General features: G+C 51.5%; 1 protein-coding gene across 8 annotated transcripts in view; it reads right to left on the bottom strand.

Annotated features, from left to right (window-relative positions):
* Positions 1-1,035: 1,035 nt before the first annotated feature.
* LOC306771154 (uncharacterized protein) overlaps positions 1,036-19,307 on the bottom strand; it is a 148,388-nt gene continuing 130,116 nt past the window's right edge. For 2 of the 8 annotated variants that reach the window (XM_079260236.1, XM_079260242.1), the window contains 9 exons: positions 18,958-19,212; positions 18,373-18,541; positions 18,229-18,291; positions 13,698-14,008; positions 7,992-8,039; positions 5,525-5,609; positions 5,194-5,306; positions 1,547-1,706; positions 1,245-1,359 (listed from right to left, as the gene is read on the bottom strand). In XM_079260236.1, the coding sequence (XP_079116362.1) occupies positions 1,352-1,359; positions 1,547-1,706; positions 5,194-5,306; positions 5,525-5,609; positions 7,992-8,039; positions 13,698-14,008; positions 18,229-18,291; positions 18,373-18,541; positions 18,958-19,212 (1,212 nt within the window). In that variant the 3' untranslated portion in view covers positions 1,245-1,351. Of the gene's footprint in view, positions 1,200-1,244; positions 1,360-1,546; positions 1,707-5,193; positions 5,307-5,524; positions 5,610-7,991; positions 8,040-13,697; positions 14,009-18,228; positions 18,292-18,372; positions 18,542-18,957; positions 19,213-19,307 lie in introns of those variants that run through there. The other 6 variants (XM_079260237.1, XM_079260238.1, XM_079260239.1 and 3 more) reach the window with 6 other exon arrangements.

Raw genomic sequence — 19,307 nt, 5'->3', positions numbered from 1 at the left:
CTTTAGCGAAGCACCAACAGAGACATGATGCTGGAACTGGGACCAGCTTGATTTCCCACACCAGGACCCAGTTTCTGTTCCCCTCAGCTGGTTCTGGACTTTTCCTCTGCACCCCCCCCCGTTAGTGTGATGGACAGGATGAGACACCACTCCCTGCTTCAGCCTGAACTACATCCTCATCTCCCTCCGGACCAACTTACAGCTGCTCCACACCACAAAACTTCTTCCTTTCAAGAAAAAAAACAAAACGAAGCAAAAACCGAAGCCTTTTCACATCTGTTGCAGTTGTACCTCAGAAAGTTACCTAACTGTTTAACCCTTCCAACCAAACCCTGCTGGACGCTCCAGCTCCCTCTGAACGCGCCGCAGCGTGCTCATGAACGCCCTCCCTCTCCGCCCCGCGTCATGAAAACCTGGGTTGCTTTTATAGCAAGAATAATATAAATAAACTATCATCATCATCATCATCATCATCAAGGGACACAAAGGAGAAAAAAGCTGCAATAAGACAGAAAAATGAGGGAACACTCATTTTTACACAAAGGTTTCCACTCAAACATCACAAACACACAGAGCAGGAAGAGTTAAAGAGCTGAAAGGTTGGATATCCGTCCTGTTGTCTCGCTGGTCTGTTTCTCAGCTTGTTTTCATGGGAAATGAAGGAAGACTGAGTCTAGGACATGAACTCTACGTTACTGTGATGTTACTGGGAAAAATGGCCCTAAAGTCACAAAGAGAAGTTAGAGAAGCAGGGGGATCCACGGGGTGAGGAGCGGGCTGATGAAGCAGGCGGTCTGAAGGTGTGGAGGACAGAGGGAGTCAGACAAGTCCGACTGGGTAAAGACGCTCCGGGTCGGGAGAAGTCTCCTCGCTACGTAGACCACCCAGACCCCAAGGCAGTCTGCCTGGTGCAGAAGGTTGAGGATGAGGAGGGTGACGATGATGTCAGAGAACTACAGGTTCCAGAGGGTTCGATGCGGTCAGGATCCTGTGATGGAGCTGTAGCTGTCCTCCTGGACCTCCACCTGAAAGAGCAGCAAGGAGGAGGCAGAGGAGGAGCTGGTGCACACGCGGTGGAGGCAGCTGGGAGGTGGGGGCATGGGAGCCATGTGGGCGGGGTCTGGCCGGGTGAGGATGTCAGCGCCGTGGTCCGTGCGAGAGCGAGCATTCTCGCGGAAGTTGAGCTTGAAAGACTCAATCTGTAGCAGAGAGGTTGGGGGGGGGGCGGGGAGGAGAGAGGAGGGGGGGAGTAGGAGAGAAGAAGGTGGGGGGGGGAGCAGGGGAGAGAGAGGAAGGGGGAGGCGGTGGCGTTGTGGGGAGGTGGGAATGAGGAGGTAGAGGGACAGCAGAATTAGATGCCTGCAAGATAAGAAGTCACACATCAATGACAAGTTTTAGAATTCAGGAAGCAGAAAGACGTGAAACACATGAAGCATGCGGCGAGACGGCGCCGTTGGACCTGCACGCCACCTCGCAGACTTCCTGTCTGCCTCCCCGTCCGCCACGCTGCTGCGCCGGGATCGACCTGCTCAGCCACCTGACTTACTTGTCTCTGGGATGTGGGAGTCCAGAGCCTGCGGCTCTCGGAGGCCCTCGCCGTCACCGGGAGCGCCGTCCTTCAGCCCGTTCTCATGGCCAACGAGACTCCCGTTCTGCCCCGGCTCACTGGGGAGGGTCCCCTCCGTGGTCTCCTGGACCCCCTCAGCCTAGAAACACACAGCAAGTTATGTCAATCAGCGGGGACAGTCGAAGTCAAATCATCTGAGACATAAAGACAGAGACGTGCAACTATTTAACCTTAAATCAACCCAGTTTTTCCAGTTTGGCTCCATTAAAACCCTTCATGGATTATCCCAAACTGGAGAAGTGAAAGGAAATAACCTCCTTAAAGAGGAAGGATCCAGGTGTAGTTTACAGCCACACCTTAAACTCAACACCTTTACCAGTCCCATAATCAGCCATCAATCTCCCTGTGTGCAATCTAATCAGTCCAGGATGTCAGGACACACAGACCCGCTGGGAACCAGTCCGAGTGACCCGCTGGGAACCAGTCCGAGTGACCCGCTGGGAACCAGTCCGAGTGACCCGCTGGGAACCAGTCCGAGTCACCCGCTGGGAACCAGTCCGAGTGACCCGCTGGGAACCAGTCCGAGTGACCCGCTGGGAACCAGTCCGAGTCACCCGCTGGGAACCAGTCCGAGTGACCCGCTGGGAACCAGTCCGAGTCACCCGCTGGGAACCAGTCCGAGTGACCCGCTGGGAACCAGTCCGAGTGACCCGCTGGGAACCAGTCCGAGTGACCCGCTGGGAAGCAGTCCGAGTGACCCGCTGGGAACCAGTCCGAGTGACCAGGACATGGCGGTAAAACGTCCTGACCTCTGACCCTGGCGTACGACAACGTTTGGAGAATCTGGAATTCATTTATACTTGTATTTATACTGTTCCTACCTTATGTCTCAGTTATATTAAATGAAATGAATGAAAAATACTTCATTAATCCCCAAAGGGAAGTTCAATATTATAGTATATAATAATAATAACTAGAGGAGGTCTTGTTCCGGAGGCTGATGGCTGCTGGTAGGAATGATCTTCTGTATCTTTCAGTCTTACATCGGACCTGAAGAAGCCTCTCACTGAACACACTTTGTTGTTTCATCACTGTGTTGTGGAGAGGGTGTGAAGAATCCTCCATCATCTTCATCAGCTTGTGCAGCATTCTTCTTTGGACAATCAGCTCCAGCGGCTCCAGAGTTACTCCAAGCACAGAAGCAGCTTTCTGGATCAGTTTGTTGATTCTCTTCAAGTCTCTGGTTCTGATGCTACTACCCCAGCAGATGGACTGACACCATCTGGACCTGCAGCCTTGTTCTGGTTCAGTTTCTCAAGTTGCTTCTTAACCTGATTGCAGGAGACAAACAAGGTGGAGGTCTCAGGATGTCCTGATGTGGAGGGAGATGAAGCTGTGTTCTGGTCCATGACTGAGCTGCAGGGTGACAGATTGGAGGCGTGACAGGAAAGCAGTGGGCTTATGGAGGGTGTGTGGTCTGTTGGGCTGGAGGTAGGGGGTGAACTGAACCTGTTGAAGAATATGTTCAGCTCATTAGCTCTGTCCAGACCTCCATCAGGCTGGTCCCCCTTTAACTTGAAGCCGGTGATCTTCTTCATTCCAGACCACACATCCCTCAGGTTATTCTGCTGGAGCTGACTTTCTAACTTCTTCCTGTAGTCCTCCTTGCACTTCTTAGTTTGGGTTTTAAGTTGTTTTTGTGTTGCCCTCAATAACTCCGTGTCTCCATCCCTGAAGGCTTTCTTTTTGATGTTCAGCAGCTTTTTCAGCTCACTGGTGATCCAGGGTTTGTTATTGGGGAAGCACCTCACTGTTCTTGTTGGGACGATGCTGTCCACACAGAAGTTTATGTAATCTGTCACACACTCAGTCATGGCGTTGATGTCGTCTCCATGAGGTTCACAGAGGACGTTCCAGTCTGTAGCCTCAAAGCCTCCTCTAAGAGCATCTTCAGCTTCAGCAGACCAGATTTTGATAGTCTTTGTGATGACTGGTTGCTGCTGAACGATGGGCTTGTAGGTGGAGGGGAGAAGAACCAGATTATGGTCAGATCTTCCTAAAGGAGGCAGGGCAGAACAACTGGATCCATTATTCATATTTGCATAAAATAAGTCCAACATCTTATTTTCTCTGGTGGAGCAGCTGACAAACTGCTGGAATGTTGGTAGAGTTGCAGAGAGGGAGACGTTGTTGAAGTCTCCGGAGATCGCCATGAATGAGTTTGGATGCTGTGTTTGTAGCCGAGCAACGACGGAGCTGATGACGTCACAGGCTGTGTCTGGTGCGGTACCAGGTATTATATAAACTGCTACCAGAATAACACAGGTAAACTCTCTGGGTAAATAATATGGACGGAAGCTCACAGCTAACAGTTCCATGTCCCTTGTGCATATCTTCTCCTTGACAGTAACATGTCCAGGATGACACCAACGCTGGTTAACCAGCACTGCAATTCCACCACCCTTTAGCTTTCCGCTGTGTTGTCTACTGCGGTCTGCACGGACCGTTTTAAAGCCCGGTACAGACACATTACAGTCAGGGATGTGTTCATGCAGCCATGTCTCGGTGAAGCACATAATACTGCGCACTCTGTATTCTTTCTGAGACCTTGTTAGCATCTCGAGCTCGTCCGTTTTGTTAGTTAGCGATCTCACATTACCCATGAGGACGGCCGGGAGAAATGGTTTAAATCTCCATCGCCTTCTTCATTCTCTGACTCCCGCTCTGCATCCTCTTCTCTTTCTTTTCAACTCCATCAGGATTTGATGTGTTGTTTCGCTGATAATCCTGATTTGGGAGAGGTTAATCAGTTGATCCTGATTGTAAACAAGTCTTTCGTTGCCATGGAGACTCATCATAACAAGCCTTGAAAGAGCAAAAATATACAAAAAAAAAACCTTCTTGCAGGACACCCTCCGAACCGGCATGAAATCCTCAGAAAAAAAAAACCTAGTTTGAGGTAATATCTATGCAAGAAGACTTTGTACTTTAAAAAAAAAATCAAGATAGCAAGTCAGAGCTACTACAATTTGCTGCCAACAGACGGTGCAATCTAGAATGGAAAGAAAAAAAACCCAAAACTTTTTATAGCATATAAAAATATTTTAGCACGTAGTTTTTAATGTTTTACAGTGATCTGAATCATAATAATATCTCTAAAGGGTGATAAAATCAGGTGAAAACTGGTGAAGTTATTGTTGTGGTTGGACTTACACCTTATAAATACATTGGAGACGCATGCTAGATGGCGGCGCAATGGGACGTCAGCTCGTAGAGGCAGCGTGATGCGGCGCGGCGTCAACCTAAATACATACATGGTGCCACACGGCGTGACTGTCGGGATCTGGAGACACAGGCGGGCTGCCATTGGCTGAGGGACAGGTGACATCATGTGATGAACCAATTTGCACAACAGTTCAGACATCATGTGCACATGTGTGTGTTTGCATGTGTGTATCTCTGGACGGTCTGTCTGATGATGGGCCACCAGATGTCCCCGTGGACGAAGGCAGGCACTGAACGCTTGGCACTGAACGCTTGGCACCTCCCTACATGAGGTATTCTTCACGCAGACATGAATGAAACAATGACTGAAGATAACTTGGAGCGGGGACGTTCTACCTCACCTGGACACGTCCTCCTGCAGGCGAGGGGCTCACGTTCTCCGTGGAACCCACTTTGGACTGAGCCTGCTCCTTAAAGTTCACTTTGTGGGTCTCAATCTTCAGCGTTCCTCCCCCTGCCGCGGCACATCGATGAGTGAGGCAACGCAGAAACAATGCAGGGAAAGAATGACAAAACTTTGCATCTTTAAGGCTTAAAAAGGGAAAATCAGTGTATTTACTGAGTTACAGCTTCTGCCTAAGTCAGCTTCTCCTGACGTTTTATTAGACTTTCTCCATAAAGAAGGTTGAAATGATGCAAGCACGTCAGCTGATCATTTCCCAGGGAGCTCACCAGGCTTGTGCTTGATGTTGTCCTTGGAGCCGCACTTTGACGTCACCTTACTCACGTCCACCTTTTTGTTCAGGATCTGCACCTGCTGACAGTTGAGAGGTTAAGCGTGTCTGAGCCTTCATCCGACACGCCGAGGCGGTTCTCTAACCCTGCTCGTCTAAAAGGAGGGAAATGCTTTCATTTGTGGAAAAAAGGAGCAAAAAGCAGCTGAGTTCAGGACAGCAGAGCCAGTAACCACACAGAGACGGCCAATCAGAAGCCTGACTGGAGTGCAGTGTGTTAGTGGCAGAGCAGGACAAGACAAGCTGGGGACTGAAGCAGGTTCTGAGGGCTGGTACCTTCAGCTTGCTGGCATGCTGTCCGCTACCCCATAATTCCTGCTCTTCAGCGTTCCAGCCTGGAGTGTCGCTTTTTGGATAAATCTATGGAGTTCACATTGTTCCTGGACCTTTTTCTGATCGTCTAACTGCACTTATTACAAGTTTAGTCCTGATGAGACGTCCAGACGAATCCGAATTCCATCCAAGTTGGGACGACGTTCATAAGAGCAGCAATGATTAACAAATATCATCATCGTACATTCATTCTTTTCTACAGCGCTTCGTCCAAGTCAGGAAGCTGGGCTCCGTCCAGGCTATCAGAGGGAGAGAGGCAGGTCCACCTGGACAGGTAGCCAGGCCACCACAGGAAAACCCAGCACTTCCTCCTGCAGACAACGTAAAGGGATGGTGGGAGGAAGCCGGAGAGATCTGCCACTCCCGCACCACACACCACCACTACTACTATTACTTCATGTAAACTATGAGCTCATGCAGCAGCACTGCAGCAGAAAGGCCGACTGAAGTTCAGCAGCCACGTCAGAGGAAGGTGGGAACTTCAAGACTTCTGACCGAAAACGGCGCCAGAGACAATAAATGGCTCCCAAAAGCATTTTAACAAATCAGACCTATCAGGGATGGAAACCTGGTCCTTAACACCTCCAGAAAGCAGGTCATTTCCAGTGTCATGGGCAGAACTGGACAAACTGGTCAGACTTTCCTCAGACTATTCGGTTTTAGGCAGAAGGGTGAGATAGCTGCACAGTGAAGCCAGTCAGCATCTGCCGGTTTTGCCAGAGACTCAGTTCCGTCACACAGCAATGCAACAAGCTTCATCTTGACGCTGATTCCTCTGGTATGCGGCGCCACGCCGTTTAAACTTTAACCAACCCCAGTTCTTTGGTTTGATCTGTCTGCCCGCATGTCTTTATGTCTGAGAGACTCTGCCTTTCCAAGGTGCTCTCAGCTGCTTGCCTTTTTCCAGACATGTTGCTCCTGCAGATGCAAGCGGAGCTCATATCGTCCATGAAACTGGAAATATCTCCGTTTTGTCATCCGACATGTTTATGATCGCTGGGGATAAAATATGGCTGATAACATTTGGAATCATTGCGTTTTAACGGCGTCTAGACGTCGTTGGAGGTGGGGGGGGGCACAGCTTTACACGGTTTCTTCTGCTTCTGAGCTCTGCTTGTGGGCCGGACAGTACTTACATTCCCTCCACCAGGAACATGCTTCATATTGTCCTTGGAACCCAAGCGTGAGGTGACGTGGCTGAAGTCCAGCTTTTTGGAGACTACCTGAACCTAAACGGATACAGCATAGCAGCAAGAAGGAGAGCAGAGAGGGAGGAGGGGGCAACGGGAGAGGGTATGAGAAGCACAGGAGGAAAGGAGGAGAAGAGGAGGATGAAAGAAGGTGTGGGGGAGAAGAAGTCATCACCACAACCAGGGTTAGAAAGGTCAGAACGGAGGGTGAGAGGAAGGTTCAGCTGGACAAAACGACCTCCTGCCGTTTCACCGTTTCAGTGCAGAAAGATGGAAGAGGCAGCTGATCCTGTTTGTTCGCACAGCAGAACTAAACAGACTGACAACCGATGAAACCGCCATTATCTGGGTTAGAGCAGCCGACATTTAGCGTGCAGATTAATTTCTTTCATGTTCTGGTTCTACAGCGAAACACGTGCAGGAAAATGACCTGCAAGCCCACAACTCTGGACCAGCAGACCTGCACCAATCTGCATGCAGCGCACCACTTTCACACACAACAGCTGATTCGTTTGGCTCAATATCAATCCTTTGTTAACAAATAAACCTAATTACTGTCATTATGCATTTTATTAGACATCACTATGAAGGATTTAGTTTATTTATAGTGATTAAAACTCCATTTTCAATCATGTTTATCTTCAACTACGAAACCAAACAAAAGCTGAGATGAAATGGTTTTTACAGAACCACACACTCCGTAACATGAGAAGAAAGAGTTTATATAGTCTTTGTCTCATCAGAGCAGCATGAACGACCTAAACCTGCTGACAGGTGATGAATCTGACTGCGCTTCTATCGTCTTCATGCTTTATGAAGAGCGTGTGACAACAGCGGAAAGAGGAAGTGGTGATGGTTGGGGAGGAAGCAGAGGGAACTCACTTTGGCCTGGCTGCCTTCTTTGGAGGTGTTCTGAGAGGCAGATGACACCTAAGGAGACAAGCCCGACTGGGTCAATGACAATAACTCACAACAACAGGCAGCAGGAGGAGGAGGTCGGTTTCATGTCACATGAAGGTGTTGGAGAAAGAGTAGGACAGAGAGAGAGGAGAAGATGACCGGAGGAAAAAACGTTAGCAGCAGAATACCAGAGAGGGAGAGGTGTCAGGAGGAATACTGCAGGGATGAGGAAAGCTGGAGAGGAGATGCAGAAGTCCAAACGGTTTGGTTGACCAAGACCAGATCAGAGCCTGATTCAACAGCCTGGTACAGAAACACCGGACATGATGTCTGTATCACTTCATCTGTCTCTTCAATCAGTCTGGAACTGGGTGGATCTGGACCCATCAGTCCACATGATGAGTCTGGAACTGGGTGGATCTGGACCCATCAGTCCACATGATGAGTCTGGAACATGGTGGATCTGGACCCATCAGACCACATGATGAGTCTGGAACTGGGTGGATCTGGACCCATCAGTCCACATGATGAGTCTGGAACAGGGTGGATCTGGACCCATCAGACCACATGATGAGTCTGGAACTGGGTGGATCTGGACCCATCAGACCACATGATGAGTCTGGAACTGGGTGGATCTGGACCCATCAGACCACATGATGAGTCTGGAACTGGGTGGATCTGGACCCATCAGTCCACATGATGAGTCTGGAACTGGGTGGATCTGGACCCATCAGACCACATGATGAGTCTGGAACAGGGTGGATCTGGACCCATCAGTCCACATGATGAGTCTGGAACTGGGTGGATCTGGACCCATCAGACCACATGATGAGTCTGGAACTGGGTGGATCTGGACCCATCAGACCACATGATGAGTCTGGAACATGGTGGATCTGGACCCATCAGACCACATGATGAGTCTGGAACATGGTGGATCTGGACCCATCAGACCACATGATGAGTCTGGAACTGGGTGGATCTGGACCCATCAGACCACATGATGAGTCTGGAACTGGGTGGATCTGGACCCATCAGACCACATGATGAGTCTGGAACATGGTGGATCTGGACCCATCAGACCACATGATGAGTCTGGAACTGGGTGGATCTGGACCCATCAGACCACATGATGAGTCTGGAACTGGGTGGATCTGGACCCATCAGACCACATGATGAGTCTGGAACTGGGTGGATCTGGACCCATCAGACCACATGATGAGTCTGGAACTGGGTGGATCTGGACCCATCAGACCACATGATGAGTCTGGAACTGGGTGGATCTGGACCCATCAGACCACATGATGAGTCTGGAACTGGGTGGATCTGGACCCATCAGACCACATGATGAGTCTGGAACTGGGTGGATCTGGACTCATTTAGACCACATGATGAGTCTGGAACTGGGTGGATCTGGACCCATCAGACCACATGATGAGTCTGGAACTGGGTGGATCTGGACCCATCAGACCACATGATGAGTCTGGAACTGGGTGGATCTGGACCCATCAGACCACATGATGAGTCTGGAACTGGGTGGATCTGGACCCATCAGACCACATGATGAGTCTGGAACTGGGTGGATCTGGACTCATTTAGACCACATGATGAGTCTGGAACTGGGTGGATCTGGACCCATCAGACCACATGATGAGTCTGGAACTGGGTGGATCTGGACCCATCAGTCCACATGATGAGTCTGGAACTGGGTGGATCTGGACCCATCAGACCACATGATGAGTCGGGAACTGGGTGGATCTGGACCCATCAGACCACATGATGAGTCTGGAACTGGGTGGATCTGGACCCATCAGACCACATGATGAGTCTGGAACTGGGTGGATCTGGACCCATCAGACCACATGATGAGTCTGGAACTGGGTGGATCTGGACCCATCAGACCACATGATGAGTCTGGAACTGGGTGGATCTGGACCCATCAGACCACATGATGAGTCTGGAACTGGGTGGATCTGGACTCATTTAGACCACATGATGAGTCTGGAACTGGGTGGATCTGGACCCATCAGACCACATGATGAGTCTGGAACTGGGTGGATCTGGACCCATCAGACCACATGATGAGTCTGGAACTGGGTGGATCTGGACCCATCAGACCACATGATGAGTCTGGAACATGGTGGATCTGGACCCATCAGACCACATGATGAGTCTGGAACTGGGTGGATCTGGACCCATCAGACCACATGATGAGTCTGGAACTGGGTGGATCTGGACCCATCAGACCACATGATGAGTCTGGAACTGGGTGGATCTGGACCCATCAGACCACATGATGAGTCTGGAACTGGGTGGATCTGGACCCATCAGACCACATGATGAGTCTGGAACTGGGTGGATCTGGACCCATCAGACCACATGATGAGTCTGGAACTGGGTGGATCTGGACCCATCAGACCACATGATGAGTCTGGAACTGGGTGGATCTGGACTCATTTAGACCACATGATGAGTCTGGAACTGGGTGGATCTGGACCCATCAGACCACATGATGAGTCTGGAACTGGGTGGATCTGGACCCATCAGACCACATGATGAGTCTGGAACTGGGTGGATCTGGACCCATCAGACCACATGATGAGTCTGGAACTGGGTGGATCTGGACCCATCAGACCACATGATGAGTCTGGAACTGGGTGGATCTGGACTCATTTAGACCACATGATGAGTCTGGAACTGGGTGGATCTGGACCCATCAGACCACATGATGAGTCTGGAACTGGGTGGATCTGGACCCATCAGTCCACATGATGAGTCTGGAACTGGGTGGATCTGGACCCATCAGACCACATGATGAGTCGGGAACTGGGTGGATCTGGACCCATCAGACCACATGATGAGTCTGGAACTGGGTGGATCTGGACCCATCAGACCACATGATGAGTCTGGAACTGGGTGGATCTGGACCCATCAGACCACATGATGAGTCTGGAACTGGGTGGATCTGGACCCATCAGACCACATGATGAGTCTGGAACTGGGTGGATCTGGACCCATCAGACCACATGATGAGTCTGGAACTGGGTGGATCTGGACTCATTTAGACCACATGATGAGTCTGGAACTGGGTGGATCTGGACCCATCAGACCACATGATGAGTCTGGAACTGGGTGGATCTGGACCCATCAGACCACATGATGAGTCTGGAACTGGGTGGATCTGGACCCATCAGACCACATGATGAGTCTGGAACTGGGTGGATCTGGACTCATTTAGACCACATGATGAGTCTGGAACTGGGTGGATCTGGACCCATCAGACCACATGATGAGTCTGGAACTGGGTGGATCTGGACCCATCAGACCACATGATGAGTCTGGAACTGGGTGGATCTGGACCCATCAGACCACATGATGAGTCTGGAACTGGGTGGATCTGGACCCATCAGACCACATGATGAGTCTGGAACTGGGTGGATCTGGACCCATCAGACCGCATGATGAGTCTGGAACTGGGTGGATCTGGACCCATCAGACCGCATGATGAGTCTGGAACTGGGTGGATCTGGACCCATCAGACCACATGATGAGTCTGGAACTGGGTGGATCTGGACCCATCAGACCACATGATGAGTCTGGAACTGGGTGGATCTGGACCCATCAGACCACATGATGAGTCTGGAACTGGGTGGATCTGGACCCATCAGACCACATGATGAGTCTGGAACTGGGTGGATCTGGACTCATTTAGACCACATGATGAGTCTGGAACTGGGTGGATCTGGACCCATCAGACCACATGATGAGTCTGGAACTGGGTGGATCTGGACCCATCAGACCACATGATGAGTCTGGAACTGGGTGGATCTGGACCCATCAGACCACATGATGAGTCTGGAACTGGGTGGATCTGGACCCATCAGACCACATGATGAGTCTGGAACTGGGTGGATCTGGACCCATCAGACCGCATGATGAGTCTGGAACTGGGTGGATCTGGACCCATCAGACCGCATGATGAGTCTGGAACTGGGTGGATCTGGACCCATCAGACCACATGATGAGTCTGGAACTGGGTGGATCTGGACCCATCAGACCACATGATGAGTCTGGAACTGGGTGGATCTGGACCCATCAGACCACATGATGAGTCTGGAACAGGGTGGATCTGGACCCATCAGACCACATGATGAGTCTGGAACAGGGCGGATCTGGACCCGTCAGACCACATGATGAGTCTGGAACTGGGTGGATCTGGACCCGTCAGACCACATGATGAGTCTGGAACAGGGTGGATCTGGACCCGTCAGACCACATGATGAGTCTGGAACTGGGTGGATCTGGACCCATCAGACCACATGATGAGTCTGGAACAGGGTGGATCTGGACCCATCAGACCACATGATGAGTCTGGAACAGGGTGGATCTGGACCCATCAGACCACATGATGAGTCTGGAACAGGGTGGATCTGGACCCATCAGACCACATGATGAGTCTGGAACATGGTGGATCTGGACCCATCAGACCACATGATGAGTCTGGAACTGGGTGGATCTGGACCCATCAGACCACATGATGAGTCTGGAACTGGGTGGATCTGGACCCATCAGACCACATGATGAGTCTGGAACTGGGTGGATCTGGACCCATCAGACCACATGATGAGTCTGGAACAGGGTGGATCTGGACCCATCAGACCACATGATGAGTCTGGAACTGGGTGGATCTGGACCCATCAGACCACATGATGAGTCTGGAACTGGGTGGATCTGGACCCATCAGACCACATGATGAGTCTGGAACTGGGTGGATCTGGACCCATCAGACCACATAATGAGTCTGGAACTGGGTGGATCTGGACCCATCAGACCACATGATGAGTCTGGAACTGGGTGGATCTGGACTCATTTAGACCACATGATGAGTCTGGAACTGGGTGGATCTGGACCCGTCAGACCACATGATGAGTCTGGAACTGGGTGGATCTGGACCCATCAGACCACATGATGAGTCTGGAACTGGGTGGATCTGGACTCATTTAGACCACATGATGAGTCTGGAACTGGGTGGATCTGGACCCATCAGACCACATGATGAGTCTGGAACTGGGTGGATCTGGACCCATCAGACCACATGATGAGTCTGGAACTGGGTGGATCTGGACCCATCAGACCACATGATGAGTCTGGAACTGGGTGGATCTGGACCCATCAGACCACATGATGAGTCTGGAACTGGGTGGATCTGGACCCATCAGACCACATGATGAGTCTGGAACTGGGTGGATCTGGACCCACTAACTTTTTTAACTTAAACTCTGTCATGATGACAGACAACACGCCTGTGAGGCCGGATCCTGTGACCAGGACCCTACAGAGACCCTGAGGATGGAAATCTGCAGCGTTCTTCAGGTTTGCTTCTAGCTTTTCAGCACCGGAACGGGGGCTGGGAGCTCAAAGGAAGCATGCAGAGGTAGGAAATGAACATGCAGAGGAAAACATGAACACATGTTTGAAAAACCAAGACAAACACACAGAAAGTGACGCGTGTGTATTTCAGTGTGAAACACAAAGTGTTTTGTTTTCCTCAGATGAAAAACGTAGTTTGTTTCAGAGAAATGAAGGAAAACACCAGAAGAAGACGATGCTGCGTGCTAAACGCCAGAGGCTGCAGCTCCTGGAAGAGTTGAAGGCCAGAAAACAGGAGTGTTACACCCCCGTAGGACCCACCTTCCCCCCTCCAGGCTGGTGCTTCATGTTGTCTGTGGAGCCAATCTTGGAGCGGACGTTGCGGATGTTGGGGGCCGGCGCTGTGTTGGGACGTGCCGTGGGCCTGCTGGGGGCTCCTGCGCTGCTGGCCATGGCTGAAGTGGTGGGCCGTGAGGTGCGGGGTGCCGGGGGCTTCTTCTCTGGCGAAGCAGTGGCTGCTGGTTTGGCTGCTGTGGGGCGAGTGCGGGGGGCGGTGGTGGTGGGAGCAGCGGTGCGTGTGGTGGTGGGACCAGTACTGCGGGTGGTGGTGGTTTTGGGCTTTGTAGAGTCCGCTGAAAGGCAAACAGAAATTTTAATAGAAACTTTATAGACTTTCTCTACATAACTGTTAAGAAAAGGTGTAAAATATGGAAAAATCTTAATTTTATTGTATTTGTCTGTTGGTCTGAAGTTTAAACAGGAAGCAAAACATCGTCTTTACTGAGAAGATGCTTTATGGCGAGTTTGTGTCTGATGCGGACAGAAACAAGCCAGAACTGAGCTGCTTTCCAGCAGGTGTAACATCTAACGCAGCCAAGCATCACTTTCCACAGCCATGCTGGAAGACGGTGAAACATCATTGACGGGAAAAGACTGGTTCTGAGCAGTAAAGTATGTAAATCTCCTCCCGCATGAGCGAAGCAGATTTACGGTGGCGTCTCTCTGTCAGGATCCTAAGCCACTGCAACTTCCCCGCCAAGTTAAATCTGTCAATTCACACACATCTGCAGTGTCTGTCATGCTGAGTCACGTCTGGCTGGCAATCCTCTGGAATATCTGCAGCTCATGTCACACACGTTTAATAGGAGAAATCCGTTCCTTTGCTTTCTTGTTTCTTAAGAATAATTTCCCTTTTTGTGTGAACTTGGGCAGATTAGCCGAGCCAAAGCTGCTTCAGCAGGAGCTCCTGTCAGCAGCAAGGGGACGCTAATCTACAGGCTGCTGCGGCGAAGGCTTTACGTCTGCAGAGCCTTTCAGGAGTAAAGCCTCTGTATACTGAAGTCTGCAGAGCTGTCACACCCGCTGTAGCACACCCACAACGCTGAAGTTGAGATATTAAAAGATGAGGAGGTGAAGCAGGAACACGCAGAACAGATGTTGGGGTTAAAGAATCTACTAAAACACTGGATTGTAGTAAATGTCATGTCTGCTTTTAGTGCAGAAGATCACAAGTTCCAGCCTTATCCCAGCATACAGAGATTCCTACTGATTCTCTGAATCTTTTGGGGGAAGTTGTCAAGAAGATTATCTGGATCAAAATGATCTAGATTTGGAATTCTTAGTTTTTGGTATCCAGGATATGGGAATCTGTCTTACTATTGTACTGGATTTTCAAAGTAACATTGGAATCTGGATCAGGGATATCCAGATTCAGTTTTCCAGATAACTCAAATCTGCCGAGAGATATAATCCCTCCAGCATGTCCTGGGTCTTCCCCGGGGTCTCCTCCCACAGGGACGTGCCTGGAACACCTCACCAGGGAGGTCCAGGAGGCATCCTGACCAGATGCCCGAGCCACCTCAACTGGTTCCTCTCGATGCGGAGGAGCAGCGGCTCTACTCTGATCTCCTCCCGGATGACTGAGCTCCTCACCCTATCTCTAAGGGAGAGCCCGGCCACCCTGCGGAGGAAACCCATTTCAGCCGCCTGTATACGAGATCTCCTTCTTTCGGTCACGACCCACAGCTCATGACCATAGGTGAGGGTAGGAACGTAGATCGACTGGTAAATCGAGAGCTTCGCCTTCTGGCTCAGCTCCTTCTTCACCACGACAGACCGGCGCAGAGCCCGCATTACTGCAGACGCCGCACCGATCCGTCTGTCGATCTCACGCTCCATCCTTCCCTCACTCGTGAACAAGACCCCGAGATATTTAAACTCCTCCACTTGAGGCAGGACCTGACTCCCGACCCGGAGAGGGCAATCCACCCTATTCCGGCTGAGGACCATGGTCTCAGATTTTGAGGTGCTGATTCTCATCCCAGCCGCTTCACACTCGGCCGCGAATCGCTCAAGCGAGAGCTGGAGATCACGACCAGACGAAGCCAACAGGACCACGTCATCCGCAAAAAGCAGGGACCCAATCCTGAGGCCACCAAGTCGGATCCCCTCAACACCTCGGCTGCGCCTAGAAATTCTGTCCATATAAGTTATGAACAGAATCGGTGATAAAGGGCAGCCTTGGCGGAGTCCAACCCTCACCGGAAACGAATCCAACTTGCTACGGCAATGTGGACCAAGCTCTGACACCTGTCGTACAGGGACCGGACAGCTCGTACAAGGGGGTCCGGTACCCCATACTCCCGGAGTACCCCCCACAGGAGCCCCCGGGGGACACGGTCGAACGCCTTCTCCAGGTCCACAAAGCACATGTAGACTGGTTGGGCAAACTCCCATGCCCCCTCCAGGACCCCAAAGAGGGTATAGAGCTGGTCCACTGTTCCGCGACCAGGACGAAAACCACACTGCTCCTCCTCAATCTGGGATTCGACTATCCGGCGGACCCTCCTCTCCAGGACCCCTGAACAGACCTTACCAGGGAGGCTGAGGAGTGTGATTCCCCTGTAATTGGAACACACCCTCTGGTCCCCCTTCTTAAAAAGGGGGACCACCACCCCAGTCTGCCAATCCAGCGGTACTGCCCCCGATGTCCACGCGATGCTGCAGAGGCGTGTCAGCCAGAACAGCCCAACCGGGCGGATCTCATCCTCCCCCGGGGCCTTGCCGCCAAGGAGCTTTTTGACCACCTCAACGACTTCAGTCCCAGAGATAGGAGAGTCCACCCCTGAGTCCACCAGCTCTGCCTCCTCATCAGAAGACGTGTTGGTAGGACTGAGGAGGTCTTCGAAGTATTCCCTCCACCGACCCACTACGTCCCGAGTTGAGGTCAGCAGCTCCCCATCTCCACTGTACACAGTATTGATGGAGCACTGCTCCCCCTCCTGAGCCGCCGGATGGTGGACCAGAATCTCCTCGAAGCCGTCCGGAAGTCTTTCTCCATGGCCTCGCCGAACTCCTCCCATGCCCAAGTTTTTGTCTTGGCGACAGCTGAAGCCGCATGCCGCTTAGCCCGCCGGTACCCATCAGCTGCCTCCAGAGTCCCACAGGCCAAGAAGGCCCGATAGGACTCCTTCTTCAGCTTGACAGCATCCCTCACTGCTGGTGTCCACCAACGAGTCCTGGGATTACCGCCACGACAGGCACCAACGACCTTACAGCCACAGCTCCGGCCGGCCGCCTCAGCAATAGAGGCACGGAACACAGCCCATTCGGACTCAATGTCCCCCGCCTCACTCGGGACATGGTTGAAGCTCTGCTGAAGGTGGGAGTTGAAGCTCGCTCTGACGGGGAACTCAGCCAGACGTTCCCAGCAGACCCTCACAACACGTTTGGGCCTGCCAGATCTGACCGGCTTCCTCCCCCACCAACTGAGCCAACTCACCACCAGGTGGTGATCAGTTGAAGCTCCGCCCCCCTCTTCACCCGAGTGTCCAAGGCATGTGGCGACAGGTCCGACGATACGACTACAAAATCCATCATCGAACTGCGGCCCAGGGAATCCTGATGCCAGGTGTACACATGGACACTCTTATGTTGGAACATGGTGTTCGTTATGGACAACCCATGATTAGCACAGAAGTCCAATAACAAAACACCATTTGGGTTCGGGGTTCACTCCCCTCCAGGTCTCGCTGTCATTGCCCACGTGAGCATTGAAGTCCCCCTGCAATGGAGTCCCCAGAAGGAGCACCCTCCAACACTCCCTCCAAGGAAAAGCCGGGGATCGGACCGCCAGGGTCCCTCCCTCTTGCTGCCGCCCAGCTCACATTGCACCCGACCCCTACAGCTCCTCCCGCAGATGGTGAGCCCACGGGAGGTGGGGCCCATGTAACGCTTTCGGGCTGAGCCCGACCGGGCCCCATGGGCGAAGGCCCGGCCACCAGACGCTCGCTCTTGTGCCCCACACCCAGGCCTGGCTCCAGAGGGGGGCCCTGGGGACCCGCGTCCGGGCAAGGGAACACTACCGCCCATTGTAATTGTCATCATAGGGGTCTTTGAGCTGCACTGAGAGTGACCAGAGAGTGACCAGAGTCCCTCCCCTTTGATCATGTTATTATTATTTTTTTTTGCTTTACTGTGCAGAAAAGCTTCATATGTGTGTGTTGTCCGGTCCGACAAGCGAAACCTGCTCAGGTTACGACTGAACAGTTGGCCCTTGATGAGAACACCGGAACGTGTTGCAGCCATCAAGTTCAACATCACTAAATAATGGCAATAAAAAAAACAAAAAAAACAATAGTTCATCAGTTTGAAAATTAAATATCTGGTCTTTGCAGTGTAATTAATAGATTTATAGGTGAAAATATTTGGGAATCATTGTATTCTGTTTTTATTTGCGTTTTACACGACGTCCCAACCTCCTGGGACTGAAGTCGTAAGACTACATGTTGCCGTGACAGGACGTCAGCTCCATGCATTCCCAGTAACAAACATGGCTGCAGTGTTGTGATACCTGCGGAGGTCTTCAGGGTGCTGGGCTTCTTCTCCTCTGCTTGCTTGCCGTCTGTTTTAGTGGCTGAAACACAGATTGTCAGAAGACACTTGAGTGACTCTAACCTGGAATAAAACTGCAGAGTTTCATGAAAGCAGATGGTACCTGGCAGCCTTCTGGCTGCAGCAGTGATGGCTGTGCGAGCAGACGTAGCTGTGCGTGCACTGGTTTTATTGGCTGCTGTGGTGGCATTCCCATCTTTGGTGACAGCAGTGGAACTGGAGGTGGCAGTGCTGGCCTTCGGCACCAGGGGACGCTTCTCCACACTCGTCTGCTGGCCAGGAATAACAAATCAGAAGGAGGAAAGAAAGAAAAGGTTGATGCATGAAGGCAAACATCAGCAGCAGGAAGTCAAGTCTGCACAACAAGAACTGGGTCATTGGAGGACTGGGACTGGCATGATTTGGTGTGTGCACATCCCCTACAACCCTCGGAGTGATGCTCCGCTCCACATACAGCTGAGCCAACCCGCAACACACTGGACACGCTAAACTGAGTCACCCTACAGCCTGGGGGCCGCCCAGCTAAATAAAGCTGGTTAATTTGGTGACACCAGTGAGCTGGTGGGGGTGACGTGTCAAGGGTCAGTCAATGACTAATATTCATAACGTATAAGCCACATAGTTTATAAAGCTTGATCCAAACCAATCAGCTGTTTCCTCCCTGATGGGCCAGGTGGCTGAAGCTTACCTTGTGTTTAAGATCCCGTGTGGCTGCGGTGGTGGTGGAGGATGATGATGGGCGGCTAGTGGTGGAACTGGTAGGGGGCCTTTTAGGCCCAGCAGCAGCTGTGGAAGATGTCTTGGTTGTGGATGTTTTTTTATCTGAGGTGCTGGTGGCAGATGGTGTGGGACGCCTAGTGGCTGCCGTGGCAGACACACCGTTGGCCGTGGCAGTCGGCCGCGTTTTGGCAGCAACGCCTGGTTTGGTGACGCCTGCAGCAGGCTGCAGAGCCAGACCAGCACCAGGGGAATAGTGTGCAAAATAAAGAGCAAAGAAAAAAGAAAAATAAGCATGAAAAAAGAACATAAAGTCAGGTT

The sequence above is a fragment of the Telmatherina bonti genome, assembly GCF_933228915.1.
Source record: "Telmatherina bonti genome assembly, chromosome: 20".
In the NCBI taxonomy this organism is placed as follows: Eukaryota; Metazoa; Chordata; class Actinopteri; order Atheriniformes; family Telmatherinidae; genus Telmatherina; species Telmatherina bonti.
This window is presented reverse-complemented; position numbering and strand designations above follow the sequence as displayed.